This window comes from Manis pentadactyla, chromosome 3, assembly GCF_030020395.1.
Source record: "Manis pentadactyla isolate mManPen7 chromosome 3, mManPen7.hap1, whole genome shotgun sequence".
NCBI lineage: Eukaryota > Metazoa > Chordata > Mammalia > Pholidota > Manidae > Manis > Manis pentadactyla.
The window spans coordinates 62,587,748-62,601,167 of NC_080021.1; the positions used below are offsets into that span (position 1 = coordinate 62,587,748).

Consider the following 13,420-nt stretch of genomic DNA (forward strand, 5'->3'; position numbering starts at 1 on the left):
GTACTTAACAAGTAATCGTGTTATTTTCTTTATAATTTACTTGTCAGCAGCTGTTTATGTGAAATTCTTTTCTTTGTTTGTATTACCCATCTCTCTTGCTTTCCCTGATCCCAGCATGTAATTTATCTCCCTTTTATTTGCTCCTAAACACCTTCTCATTTACTTTCTAAAGATATTTGCAAAAGAAGTATTTATTATCTTGTTAATTCTTTTATAATTATTTTATATCTTTCAGATTTCTTCTTCCAGCTTATAACCTCATTTTATTCAAATTTTCCCTTGATATAATGCTTCTAAATTATATATGTAATATAAATATATTTTATATATAATATACAAATATGTTTATATTAAACATATATATTATTATACATACAAAATGCTTCTAAATGTACCTCTTCTCTTTCATATACAAATACCTAAATAATCAGGTTGGCTTTGTAGACTTTTGATATTAAGGATGTTATTATATTAATGTCAATAACCCAAATTTAAAAGTCTTAAGACAATAATTTTGTTAATTTAAACTGATTTCTAAATCAAAATAAGGATGCAAAGGGGACTGAAAATAATATTTTGAAACATGATTAATTTTAATATGTTTACAGGGAAAGAATAAATTCATCAGTAGACAAAAAATTACCAAAATTAACATTTTACAGATTCTTGGTCTCAAAGCACATTTTTCATAGAAACAAATATATCACCATTATAGGTACCATAATATGGCAACATCTATACACAAGGCCATTTACCATTAAGAAAATCAGTGGCAATGGTGATACAATACATTATACTGTTAAACATTTTGCTATTATACTTCCTGGCCTGCAGGAGTATTTGCCAGGATGCAAAAGAAAATGTGTGACCTCAGTTTGAACAATACATAGAAAGCTCTGGCTGCCCACGTTTACCCCTGTATTTACTATATGATCACTAGGAATATTTCCATACCACTACATTGAATTCATTCCACTTACTATTAAAACCATTCCCAAGGAATCAAACATTTTGACAGATTCACTTGGATATTAAGCAATTATTTTATACAAAATAAGAAGTGCAATACCAGGACTCAATATTCTATATGCCTAAACTTAACAAAAGAGAAAAACTATACAGGTTTTAAGTGGAAAATAATTTGAGATTATTTGGAGTAGGTAATGGTATAATATTGAACTGGGGAATATGTGATAATACAGTTTCTTTCATTTTATTAGAGTTGATTATTTTTAAATGCACCAGATGATTTTCTGAGGGTCATTCACATTCAATGTTTAGATTCATTTTATTAGTGGCATATATAAAGCACCATAAAATATAAACATATGAAATGCTGAACAATCATGACTATGTAATTAACTGAAGAAATAACTGCTAAGAAAATATAGCAATATTTAACACAGGATTTCTAAAACCATTACATATTCATTACTTTTCCCAAAGCTAATACTGTCCCATGTTTTATTTTACAGACTTTGTCTATCAAGATTTATATGCATTTGGCACTTTTGGGGGGCTAAAAATAGTTGCTATCTTCTGTACAGTAATGTTACAGTTTTATACAAACTTCAGAAATATGGCATTTGGAATAATCTTTACAATCCTCTTCCAAGTGTTCCATTTCACACAACAGCAAATACTCTGAATGCCTTTCCTCCTGGAGGATTCTGTAAACTGCAAAAAATACAGAAAGTATATTGATGTCATCTCCACATATAATCCTTCAGATAAATCATGCTTTCTTATGACAGTCAAGAAAGCAGCTCTCTGAATCCAGATGGTCAACTTTCTTAGGCTACTATATAATTTATAGTTACTGGAACTGGAACACTTGAGTGAAGATGACATAGTTCTTTAAATCTTAGTTGTATGCTGGGCTGCAAGTTTACTAAAGAAATTTAAAGTGCACAATGGTAATAATAGTATTTTATATAGTACTAACTTTCCCTAAGTACCAATGATTTGGAAAACCACTCTATGTACTTTTCTCTTAACTTTTATTAATGTTTGATAAAATAACTAACATAAATTTTCCCAAACGACTAAAATACATAATCTTAATGGATCAAACAGTATGAGATAACCACAAAGAGTTCACTTATACCATACTAGGCATCCACTTCCAATCAAAAAGAGAATTTGGTTCTGGGGAAAATCAGAATCATTGTTTTCGTTAAATACTTTGTCAGATAACTGGATTAGAGAAATATTCAGTGCTTTGTTTACCTAGAAAGAATTACATAGAAAAACTAATCTAGAGAATCCAAAAGAGGATGAAAGAAATTTACTTATTATAAGATCAATTAACAAAATAGTGGTTCTGACTCATAATCTGATTTTCATGTTGATTTTTATAAGCCTGTAGGAGATAGGCACCTCTGGTACCACAGCTTCTCCCATCCCTGGAGGACTGGCTATTTACACAATGTGCAAAGGAAACATAATGGCTCAGCCACGTTAACTTCAAGCACATATTAAAGTAAGTTGGTTGTAAAGCAAACATAAAGGGATAGATGGTATGTGTGTATATATATGTATATTCATGTACCTTTCCGAGAAGATTCCATTCTGAAAAGAAGCGGTGTAAGTCTTTCTTTTGTCCACAGGCATAACATCAACATAACCACCATGATTTCGAACCACCCCAGCATGTACTGCTGCTCTGCAGATACTGGACAGCTGAGGGGACAAGGAAAAAGCTGCCATTAAGAAAGTCCTGCAGAACTTCCCCAGCCTGTTCTTCCATTGGACTGAAGTTGCTGGCATATCCTCAGCAGCTACAGGATGATGTTTTGTGCACAAAAGACTGTTTCAAAAGTCATGAATTTAAAGCCAATTCTGTGCAAGTATGAAGGCAGATTAATTTAAGGGTGGCTGCAATGGTAAAATCTCTTTACCATCTAATCTGGCAAACCCTTGCCTAACCAAACTACTGTCGAAGTAATAAAATGCAAATTAGCTTCTTTCATCTCTTCAAAGGCCTATTTATCATTTTTAAATTTCAGCCTGTGCTAATCCCAACTGCAGTCACTCTGACCAAACATGCACAGGCTGGATTACCAGTACCTCATTTATGTTCAGCTTTGATTTATAAACAGTTCTGTGTCTCTATAGCCTGTTTTCCATCATCTCAACGGAGAAACTGTCTAAAAGAATAACTCCAAGAACAGTAATAGTTTCTTACCTAGATTTGCAATATCTCACTCTGGTTTGAATGGTCTGACATGAAGTATTAGGAAAGTTCTATGATTATATTGTACCAGTGGTATAACCTGAATTGAATGGGATTTCTATGGAGTAGAAAATTATTATTTCAGGTCTAACACTTTCAAATGTTTAAAACTACTGACTTCTACAAGTCAACACTTACCTTTTAGCCCATTAAAGTCTTCTCTAGATTTTAACATTTTGCTTTAATCCAAATGTTCTAACCAAAATTTGTCAATAGCTAAGTACAGCCTGAGGAAATCCCATAAAATGAAACACTTGAACTGTTGCAGTATAAAGCAATACACCTCATATCCCAGGCATCTTTTCTGATTCCACTGTTGTATTCTTTTCTTACCTCTATGCACATGTGAGTGACTTAACGTTTTTTTTTAAGTTCACATAAGCATGTGCATCTTACATGACCTTGCATTATTATTGTGCTCTGAACTTTTTGGCATCAGTCAGTATTTATTAGATCAGAGAGCCGAATACCAAGCTGTTTAATCCTTTTTTGTGTTTTTGCTGTATCACAAAATACCACTCATCTATAAAATCTCATAACCTTACTCTGAGGGGTATTTTATTCACCATTTAAAGTCCCTTACTGAGTTAATATTTCTATCCAATAAGGTTCATAACAGATGGAATTAAAAATAATTCTGTACATATTTCAGTATTTATCTTGCTCTGTTAAAAGGGTATTATCAGCATTTTTCCCAAGGCAATAAAAGTGCTTAGATATAACATTCACTAAATCCAAGCACTTAATGTCTTTTGAAACTATTGTTTTATCCATAACTATGCAGTCAGCAGGCATTCCTATCTGAGTTCAAAGGTCAGAAGAGATTTTCTTTTCATACTAGCACTTTATAAGAATTAGTATGTTATGAAAAAAGAGAAGAATTCATCTGTGAAAACAATGGAATGTTTTTAATGAATGCTGAAATTAACGTCATCTGTACGAAATAAGAAATATAAGTTCAAGGCAATAGAGTGTACAAGTTGTAACTCTATTAGTGGAAAGAGGGAGAGAGAGAGAAAGAGAAAGGTGGGGAGAGGGGGAGAGAAGGGAGATTGGTAGACTGGGTCTCATCTTTACTTATCTTATATATTTAAAGAGATGATGCATTTTGTAGATGGTGGGAAGATCAGCAGTTAATGGTTGAATCTGTAGCAGACTGACCCCTAATAATAATCTTTATTTCAAATTTACTCTTAAGAGGGTCTCTACCTAATAATGCATAATTGCCTATCCATTTCATGAGGTAGATAGATAAAATGATCTCAGGATATAAGTTCTAACAAAACTTTAACTCTAGCAGAGACAGCTCGTAGGTACACAAGTGTATAGGATACTTAGATTTTCACCAGACATGACTAAAATTTAAAGTTTTGGTACTTAAAGGGACAATCTGAAAAGAATGATTGCTTTGGAAATCTCTGATGACTCTCAATATGCTTGTTCATACACATTGATTACTTTATTTTTTCAACATATATTTCTATGCAAGGTATTTGTCCTCAGTTTGGTTAAGACAGAAAGTAAGCCTGTCATGTTCACAGCTCAGCTCATATCCAGTCATGGATGAAAAACCTGCTGCATGAATTGACCAGCTGCTGCCCTCAAGGATCCTAAAAATTAATAGAAGTGGGAGAATCATAACAACGAACAGAACTGGCTAAGTGCTAAAAAGAAAACAAACATATAGGAGTAGAAAGAAAGGCAACATCACACTTGCATTAGGGGATCCAGGAATATACTTCACAGAGAAAGTGGCAATAATTTAGGTTGGGAAGAATGACCATTATTTTAACGACAGAAAAATTAGGAAAAGGATGTTTTCAAGCAGAGATAAGAAGATAAGCACAAACAAGAGGACTAGCAAATTAAGATACCAGCAGGACATTCAAGCTGCAGATAAGACTATGAAGCTGAAGCTTGCAAGAGACTCAGAGGAGAGTTTGAAAGGTAAAACTGAACTGAAAAACACTTGGACCTCCATAAACCCACCGAGGGAAATAAGGTGGTAAGATATATACTTCAGACCTCTTTTCACAATCATATTTCCATAATATTCTATCAAATATGTGCATCGAAAGTATATTTCCTAAATTTGTCTTTTAACCCTGTGGCTTAGAAATTTGTAATGGTTTCTAAATGACTGCCATATAAAATCTAAACTCCTCCACAAGCACTCAGACCATCTGTTTACATATTTCAAGAGCAGGATCCCTCCATCCCTCACACAGAATTGGTTGCAACCCCTTTTAGATTCAATTCCCACCAGTTCAGAGACAAGCAATCCTATTCTTTGTGTTAATGCCTGCATGCAGCTCCCTTGCTTTCCCTCCCTGTCTTTGTGGATGCCATTCCCACCTAGAATATGTTCACTAATTCCCCTTACCAAACCACACTTCTTAGCAAACCACACTTACCAAACCCTGGCTCAAGAAGTGCTAATCCTGACTGAAGCCTTCACAGCCAATATACCTCGTCCAACCTGGGGAATGTCATCCATTATAACATCACCTCAACTGGTTCCCTTTTGCAAATAATTCATTGTATTATCTGTTCTTGAGTCTATGCTACTATTTAAGTGCTCCTTTGGCAGTGAGGATATTGTTCATACATTTGATAATTTCTTAATTATCCATTTTATGCTTTAAATGCTGAAAAAACAAAAAGATTATAGTAAAGCAAAATGCACTTTCCTTCCCAGACTATTTCATTAAGTGTGTGATATAAGATATTTGTGTAGGACATGAAGAAAAATTTGGTCAAAATAAACTATTATGAAACTCTTGTTTGCATGTGGATATTCATTTTTCAGTGCCAATGATTAACTTTTCTGAGACTATATATAAACACCATGCTTCTATTCTGTATATAAATGTACACATATACACTTAAGTGTGTATATACTGAGAGCTGCATGAATCAGGTTACTTACATCAGAATAAACTCGACTTCCAATTACACGAGCATAATGTGGATTTGCCTGCATACAGTTACGAGGACAGTAGACTCTGGAAAAAAAAATGTATATATATATATGAAGTAGCTGAAGGAAGACTTCAGTCTTCCTTATTAGTAAGACCAGACATGCATACACAAAAGTAAACTCAGCATCCTAAATACTACTCATTTTCTTTTATTCTGAAATAGCTCATTTGTACAACCCAGACACTAGACAAAATTGCTTCTGCTAGCTTTATCCATTTCCAGCTTTTGGCACAAATGTGTTTCTTTTCTCTTTATTTACTGGAAGCTTTCTAATTTGGGTATTCCAAGCAGAAAGAATTATCAGGATGTATCTCTCAGTATGTAGGAATTCGGTACCCAGTTTGTCTACAGAATATAGTTTTAATTATGATCTATAAACTATTGATTTCTGGATCTGTACTTTTGAGATCTCTCAATTCCAAATTTATATGCCTTAGTATTTATTCAGTATCTCTGCTTATATCTAATAAACATCTTAGACTTTAAATATTTGAAACAAAATTCCTAATCTCTGCCCCCAGTTCCCAGTTCTGTTGTTTCTGTGCACTTCCTACAATAAATGGCAACTACATTACTCCAGGTCTCAGGCCAAAAACCTTTATGCTATCCTCAATCCCTCTCCTTACCTCACACTTTCCATTCAACCCACCAGCAATTTCTACTTGTTATACATTAAAATAAAATCAGAGCATTCCTAAGCACCAATGTCACTATAACTCTGGATTCTCTCATCCAATGTCTGGCTTGCTGCAATTTCTCCCTCCTGTGATCTCTCTGCTTCCAACCTTGTCCCCTCCAATCTATTTTTTCCACACACAGATTAAAATATACAAATACAATCATATTCCTCTGCCCCAAATACTCCAGGGGCTTTCCATCTCACTCAGAATAAATTACAAGATCCTCATAACAGCTAATTAGCCCTGCATATTGTGTCTCCTCATTGTCTCTCTGACCTTCGAGCCTACCCCTCCTCCACTTTCTTACCCAGCTCCAGTCAAACGGCCTGATGGTCATTCCCCAAACATACAAAACAGATTTCTCCTCAGGACCTTTGACCTTTATCTCCACATGGAATGTTCTTTCTCCAGGTATCCTATTGCCCTACCAGTATCTGATTGGCTTAGCTCATTTTTTAAACGTTTCCCAAAGCTTTTTATTGAAACATAGTGTCCAATCATTATCAGTGTTAGGGTATTTTTAAAAATCCACTCCCAGAGTTTAAGAAACTGTCAACAAGTGGTACTTTTTTCTGTCATTTGGCTCTTCTGAATTCTCACACACCCACAAACCACACTCATGCACTACAAGATTAAAAACTAAAACTGGAAAAAACATCTTATTTCACATAGCAAATCAGGGTCTCAATAAAACAGCTTCATGAAAATCATTGTTTGATGAAGGTAATGATTTTCCTGAAAGTATTCTAAAAAATGCTTCAATTGCAACTACCTCTACCAAATGAAGCAGCTCTTCAAGATAGCTACATTTCTTACTTAAATTTCTTATTTGTAAAATTGCATAACTCTGTATATAGAGTGTATATAGTACTTAAAACATCTAAACAAGAAACATTAGTAACAAATCTGAATTTTTACAATTTTAAACTAAATGGTTGCTTTGAATACAAGATGCTGTTGGGGATTTCTATGGGAGGAAGAGGGTGCCCTCATCGACTGTAAAATTTTCTCCTTATATTTGAGAACTTTTGGGCATTCACTGCCCACTCTCTGGTAGTAAAAGCATCTGCTCTGCCTTAGGAGCACACAGTGTGGGCTCTATCTTGACCATATTTTGCACTTTATTTGTGGAAGGCCAAGGTCAGTAGCTTCAAACTGAGTTAGCCTCTACTTAGATAAGGTCAGATCAAAGAAAGACTAGAGGAGGGTTTTTGCTTGTTTGTGTTTCTAATCTCTGGTTTTAACACCTTGTTGCATACTACTGAGAATGTAGATAGTGACCTAGTAAACATTCCTTTAACTATAATTTGCTTGTAAACTTTGAAAAAAAAGGTTAGCAAATTTTAATGATAACTGCTTTTACATTAAGTATTCCATAGATTTTAAAGATCTAATTATTTATAGATATATGTAAATCAGGATAAGATTTCTGCACTCTTCCCCCACCCCACTCCACCATAACCCATCCCCAGGTTGGTGAAAAAACATTTTTCCAGTAACACACACACAATTTTTACAAAGTTATGGCACTAAATAATAGAGAGAGCTTTTTGGGGACCATTCTGCCAGCTATGGAACCTCTAAAGGAGACAACTAACTATGTAGGTATATCTTGTTACTTCTTGCTCATTTTGAGCTAAATCCCTTTCCTTTATTTGCTCTTGACATTTTTGTCCAGAATATATTTAGAATATGAAATTCTAAAACAGATATACCAACCCTATGGTGCTCAAAAAGTTATGAACTGTGATACAAATAATAAATACCATTGTAACATTATTCATGAAACTATTAAAAATTTCATGAGGAAAGAAAAGACAACCTTTGTTTCACATGTCTCTAAAAGAAAACAGGAAGGAGCTAGCTTATCAGACTGCTTCAGATCAATATTGTGTCTAAATCGTTACTTGTATGGATTTATTATATTGGTGACAGGAAAAGTTAAATTATAAAAAGTTCTCTTTTTTAGGAATATTTCCCTTCCTGGAAGTAGCCAAGAAATAAGAAATATTTCTTAATATTTTACCTGAATGACTTTTTTTCTTTTGGAACAGTATTGTTCATTCCATAGATATTAAAATGACCACTTATTGAGCATGTACTAAAGAGAGGTGTAATGCTGGAATGCTCTACAGAGATTATCCTTACTATCTGAGCCTCATGAGCCTAGTGACATAGCTGAGAAAGGGTCTAGCACAGTACTCTTTATAGTGAGTATTTCATAAATATTTATAAGTGTATAATTTTAAAATTCTTGCTTTGCTTTCACCATATCACAATGCTAAAATCTACAAGCTTCACCTAGCAACCTGTCTCCACCATAAATAATCTATAAATACAGGTGTTTGCAAAATCTTAAAAAAATACTCTATAAAATTTTCCATATGAAACAAATCATGATTTAATAAAATCTTAATTAAAGTATACCCCTGTAAGGGGCATAATTAGTGAAGCTCTAGTAAAAGGATATTATACTTTTATATGAAAATATTTGACATAATTCAGTTTCTGTGATCAGATGGTAGAAACATATATGATGTACTTCAAACAGTAGGGGATCCTCTTATTATTTTACACAATGCATAATCCTATGATTTCACTAAAAACACATGCTGAGGAATTATTAAGTTCTCAAATCAGCATGTACCAAATTAACTGACCAAAAATATTACAACAGTATTCTCGTATTAGAGTAGAGACAGATATGGTTTTTTAGAAGGAACAAGTTAGCTATTCCTATGTGAAGGAACTGATTGCTTCTATCATCACATCACATTGCTTATCCTCACCTTACTGATAGAAAATGAAGTCCTTACTTCTTTTATGACCATCACAGTCTTATTACCTTATGAGCAACCAATCTTATTCTTCAAGTAAAAAGTTGTTTCAGTTTTAAAGAATAAAGTGATGATGCTTTTCCAAAGTAAGTGAACCTTCTCATAGTAAGCTCCCTCAAATTTTTTGTAACTATTTTATCAATTGCAATTGTATCTCTAAATCTCTACTGGTTTCTGGAATTAAAATGGTAGGTAGTGTGGCTAGAACTAATGCTGGAGGCACAGGGGCACACTTTACTTTTCCTATGTTTGCTCATAGTGTGTGGCCATAATACTTCTAACAGTTCTCACCCTAGTGTGGTCAAAATAAAAAAACTTTTCTTCATTAGTATATAGTAGGTAAAATCCATTATAATTTTTAAGAGAAAGCATATAAAACAAAAATAAAAGAAAGGCAGAAAATGGGCTTTCTAACTCAGCAGTTGCAATTAGATTTACCTCATTTAGGAACTGGATGACAATACTTTAAAAATACGACTTACATCATTGTAGTTTCAGCAGTAAAAATTTGTTATAGACTGAAGGTTTGTGTCCCCACAAATTCACATGTTGGAGGCCCAACTCCCTGTATGACTGGACCAGAGATAGGCCTTTACAGAAGTAATTAAGGTCAAATGAGATCATCAGGAGGGCTCCTGATCCCAGGAGAGAAGTGCTCTCTCTCTCTCTCTCCCTTCCTCCCTACTATGGACACAGAGGGAAGGCTTCCACCTGCAACAAGCAGAGAAGCCTCAGGAAAAAACAAATCTGCCTACATCTTGATCATGATCTTCTAGCCTCCAGAACTGTGGGAAAATAAGTTTCTGTTGTTTAGGCCACCCAGTCTGTGGCATGTTGTTGTAGCAGCCTGAGCCAACTAAGGCAGAACTCTTCAGAGTGTATGTGACACTCAGAGTTTATGCATAAGCCCTGCTATTACGGAACAGCAGAAAGTGCTTTGGCATTTGGAGAGAGCTCACTTGGAGTGCCCGCAGTACATGTAGTCTGTGATGTCCCACTGCTCCCTGCTGCTTAGCAATTCAAGATCATTCACCTTTGGAATCTGAGAGACACCAAAATTTCAGGCCAAAACAGCCATCACAGGGTAAAAGCCCCATTTACGTTCACTCGTAAAAAAGGATGAGAAAATTCAGAAAACACTACCTTGGGCAATGTGAAGCAGGTTTATGAAATGGACACAGTTGTTCCACAGTTGTTTCACAAGTGACAGCCTGAACTGAAGAATTAAAATACAAAAAATTAAGCAGACTCTTTGAAAACAATAACATGTAACACAATAGTAAGTAAAAAGATTTTAAAAAGCGCTAACCTGTTACTTTAGAGACTGTGAAGGAATTAGCAGATTGATATTTGCTGGAGATAAAAACAAAAATGTCAACAATTTTCTTAGATACATCATCATCAACATAATTTCTGGTATTTTTTAGTCTATGACACTTTGTTTCTTCTTAAAACCTTCTTATTCAAATATCTAAATAAGTAGTAGTACAAGAATACATCACCTTCTTTATGCTAAATACATATCACCTTCAAGTATAAACCAAGTAAGTATCATTCTTGATATGAGAGGATGATCTCTTTTTAACATTGATCTCAAAAACTTACAGATTATAGCATAAAACAACACACATTTACATCTACATATTGGTTTCCTATTAAAATAAAAACTTTCCACATACTAATTCCCTGTCACAACAGAAGAAAACTAGTGTTTCACAGTGATAAATACAGAGTAGTATTTTTAAAAGACTAAAGCAGTTAGTACATTAAAGAATTGTACATTATTCACTTTTTGTTCCCCCTAGTATCAAATAAAATGTCTATAATAAATTATTGAATTCCTCTTCATTCTATGCATTATTAAAAAGCAGGACTATAAGAATAGGAATATAATTATATATATGTAAAAATTGTTTATTTTAACCCAAACTTTCAAAAAACATCTATTACCAAATGTGCTTGTGATAGTGTTTTTATATGACACATCCTTCAAGTTTCAAGAGAGTTTTTGTAATGAACGTAATCAAAAGCCGAGTTAAGAAATAGAAAGTAAGAAAGAAGATGTCTTTTAATGCAACATTCAGTGTTTGGTTTACTAAAGCTAATAACTAATATGTATTATTTATTAAAGATAATAAATATTTGCTGAGTGAATAAGTTAATCTATAAATGTTTCTATAAAGTTTTTACTTAATTGATAATAACTGAAAACCACACATCAAATCTTACAACAAAACAGTATACATTCCACCAAACTTGCAGGGTTTTTAATAAAAATTCCCCACTATGATGTTTCATGCAATTGTATAGTTACAAAGGAAAGAGACTATGTCATATACCCTAAGAAATCATATTCCATATGAGATTAGTATTTTTTTTACATAGGAGAAAGGGCATTACAAAGATATTTCAAAAACCCACATTTTTCTACTTTCTATACTGTATATGAAAATATATTGTATTTTATAATATATTTAGTATATTTAATATGAGAAACATTTTAAAAGTCAACCAATCCTTTGATATTGAGTTAAATTACATTTAAATGGACAAATGTAACATACTGTCTTACATATTTAGAGAACTTTGTAAAATCCTTATTTACCTATAAATCTAATTTATTGTATCAACAAAGTTACTGATGCATGAAATAAACCATTTTCCCTAAACAGGGCAGGGAGAATATGAATTAGCCTTCACTGGAGTATTTTCTTTCACAGCTAAAACATTTATTGCTTCACATCGGGAATAATTGTAAATTTGTACATTCTTAATGACACTCCAGAAAATGTGGTGTTTCAGCATGCTCTATGTAAGCAAAACAGATCAACTTTGATTTTAGGTACTTTTCCTTCTTTTAGTCTTTGGAAATCATATAGCTGAAATGAACCTTGAAAATTACCAACTTCTGTCTTTATAAGTTAACTTCTATTCTCTAAAAGAACGTGTTAACTCATTGCTGCAATTTAAATCATCTTGTCCAAAAGATCATTACAGTACTTACCCAATTGTTTGAACACCATTTCTATTGGATTTGATGAAATAATGTTTTCTTCCTTGTCTAGTAATATCTACCCAACCACCGTCATTGTCTATTATACCATAATGAATTGCAGCTCTACAGATGCTGGATTGCTTGGAGAAAAGGAGGGGGAAAAGATGTTAAAATATTGAGCTCTGCATAGGACACAACTAGTTACTATTTATATGAATATAAATTAAACATTTCTGAACAGAATATCTACACAAATATAAATTTTTAATTTTTAAATTAAAAAATTAAATATATATGAAAGGATCTATTCCCCCTCAAAATTACACTTGTATTACTTACCATTTCATAATGTACACTGCCAATAACTTTAGCTTTACTATCCAAACAGCCAGCAGGGCATTCATACCTAAAAGAACAAAAATCAGGCACAAAGTTTAGTTTCCTTTAATGTCAGTATAAAATGAAAATATTTCTTATATTTGCCAGTTAATTTTGAGAATAATAATAAATATTACCTATTGCAGGTTGTTCCTTTGCACTGGTCTCTTAATCTTACTTCGCAAGAAACAATTTGAGCTAAAAACAAAAAATGCCAAAATAATTTAGTTAATGTTAAAGCTGCTATGATTCATCATATATAGTCTGATGCCAAGCCTTTTGCCATTCTAAAAATGTTCAAATTAAAATACAG

The 13,420-nt window shown here is 33.2% G+C and overlaps 1 protein-coding gene across 2 annotated transcripts in view; it reads right to left on the reverse strand.

The window, feature by feature from the left end:
- Positions 1-569: 569 nt before the first annotated feature.
- Positions 570-13,420, reverse strand: part of CRISPLD1 (cysteine rich secretory protein LCCL domain containing 1) — a 43,521-nt gene continuing 30,670 nt past the window's right edge. For both annotated transcript variants that reach the window (XM_036887522.2, XM_036887523.2), the window contains 8 exons: positions 13,245-13,305; positions 13,069-13,135; positions 12,739-12,869; positions 11,044-11,087; positions 10,878-10,950; positions 6,165-6,240; positions 2,552-2,682; positions 570-1,677 (listed from right to left, as the gene is read on the reverse strand). In XM_036887522.2, the coding sequence (XP_036743417.2) occupies positions 1,626-1,677; positions 2,552-2,682; positions 6,165-6,240; positions 10,878-10,950; positions 11,044-11,087; positions 12,739-12,869; positions 13,069-13,135; positions 13,245-13,305 (635 nt within the window). In that variant the 3' untranslated portion in view covers positions 570-1,625. The remainder of the gene's footprint in view (positions 1,678-2,551; positions 2,683-6,164; positions 6,241-10,877; positions 10,951-11,043; positions 11,088-12,738; positions 12,870-13,068; positions 13,136-13,244; positions 13,306-13,420) is intronic.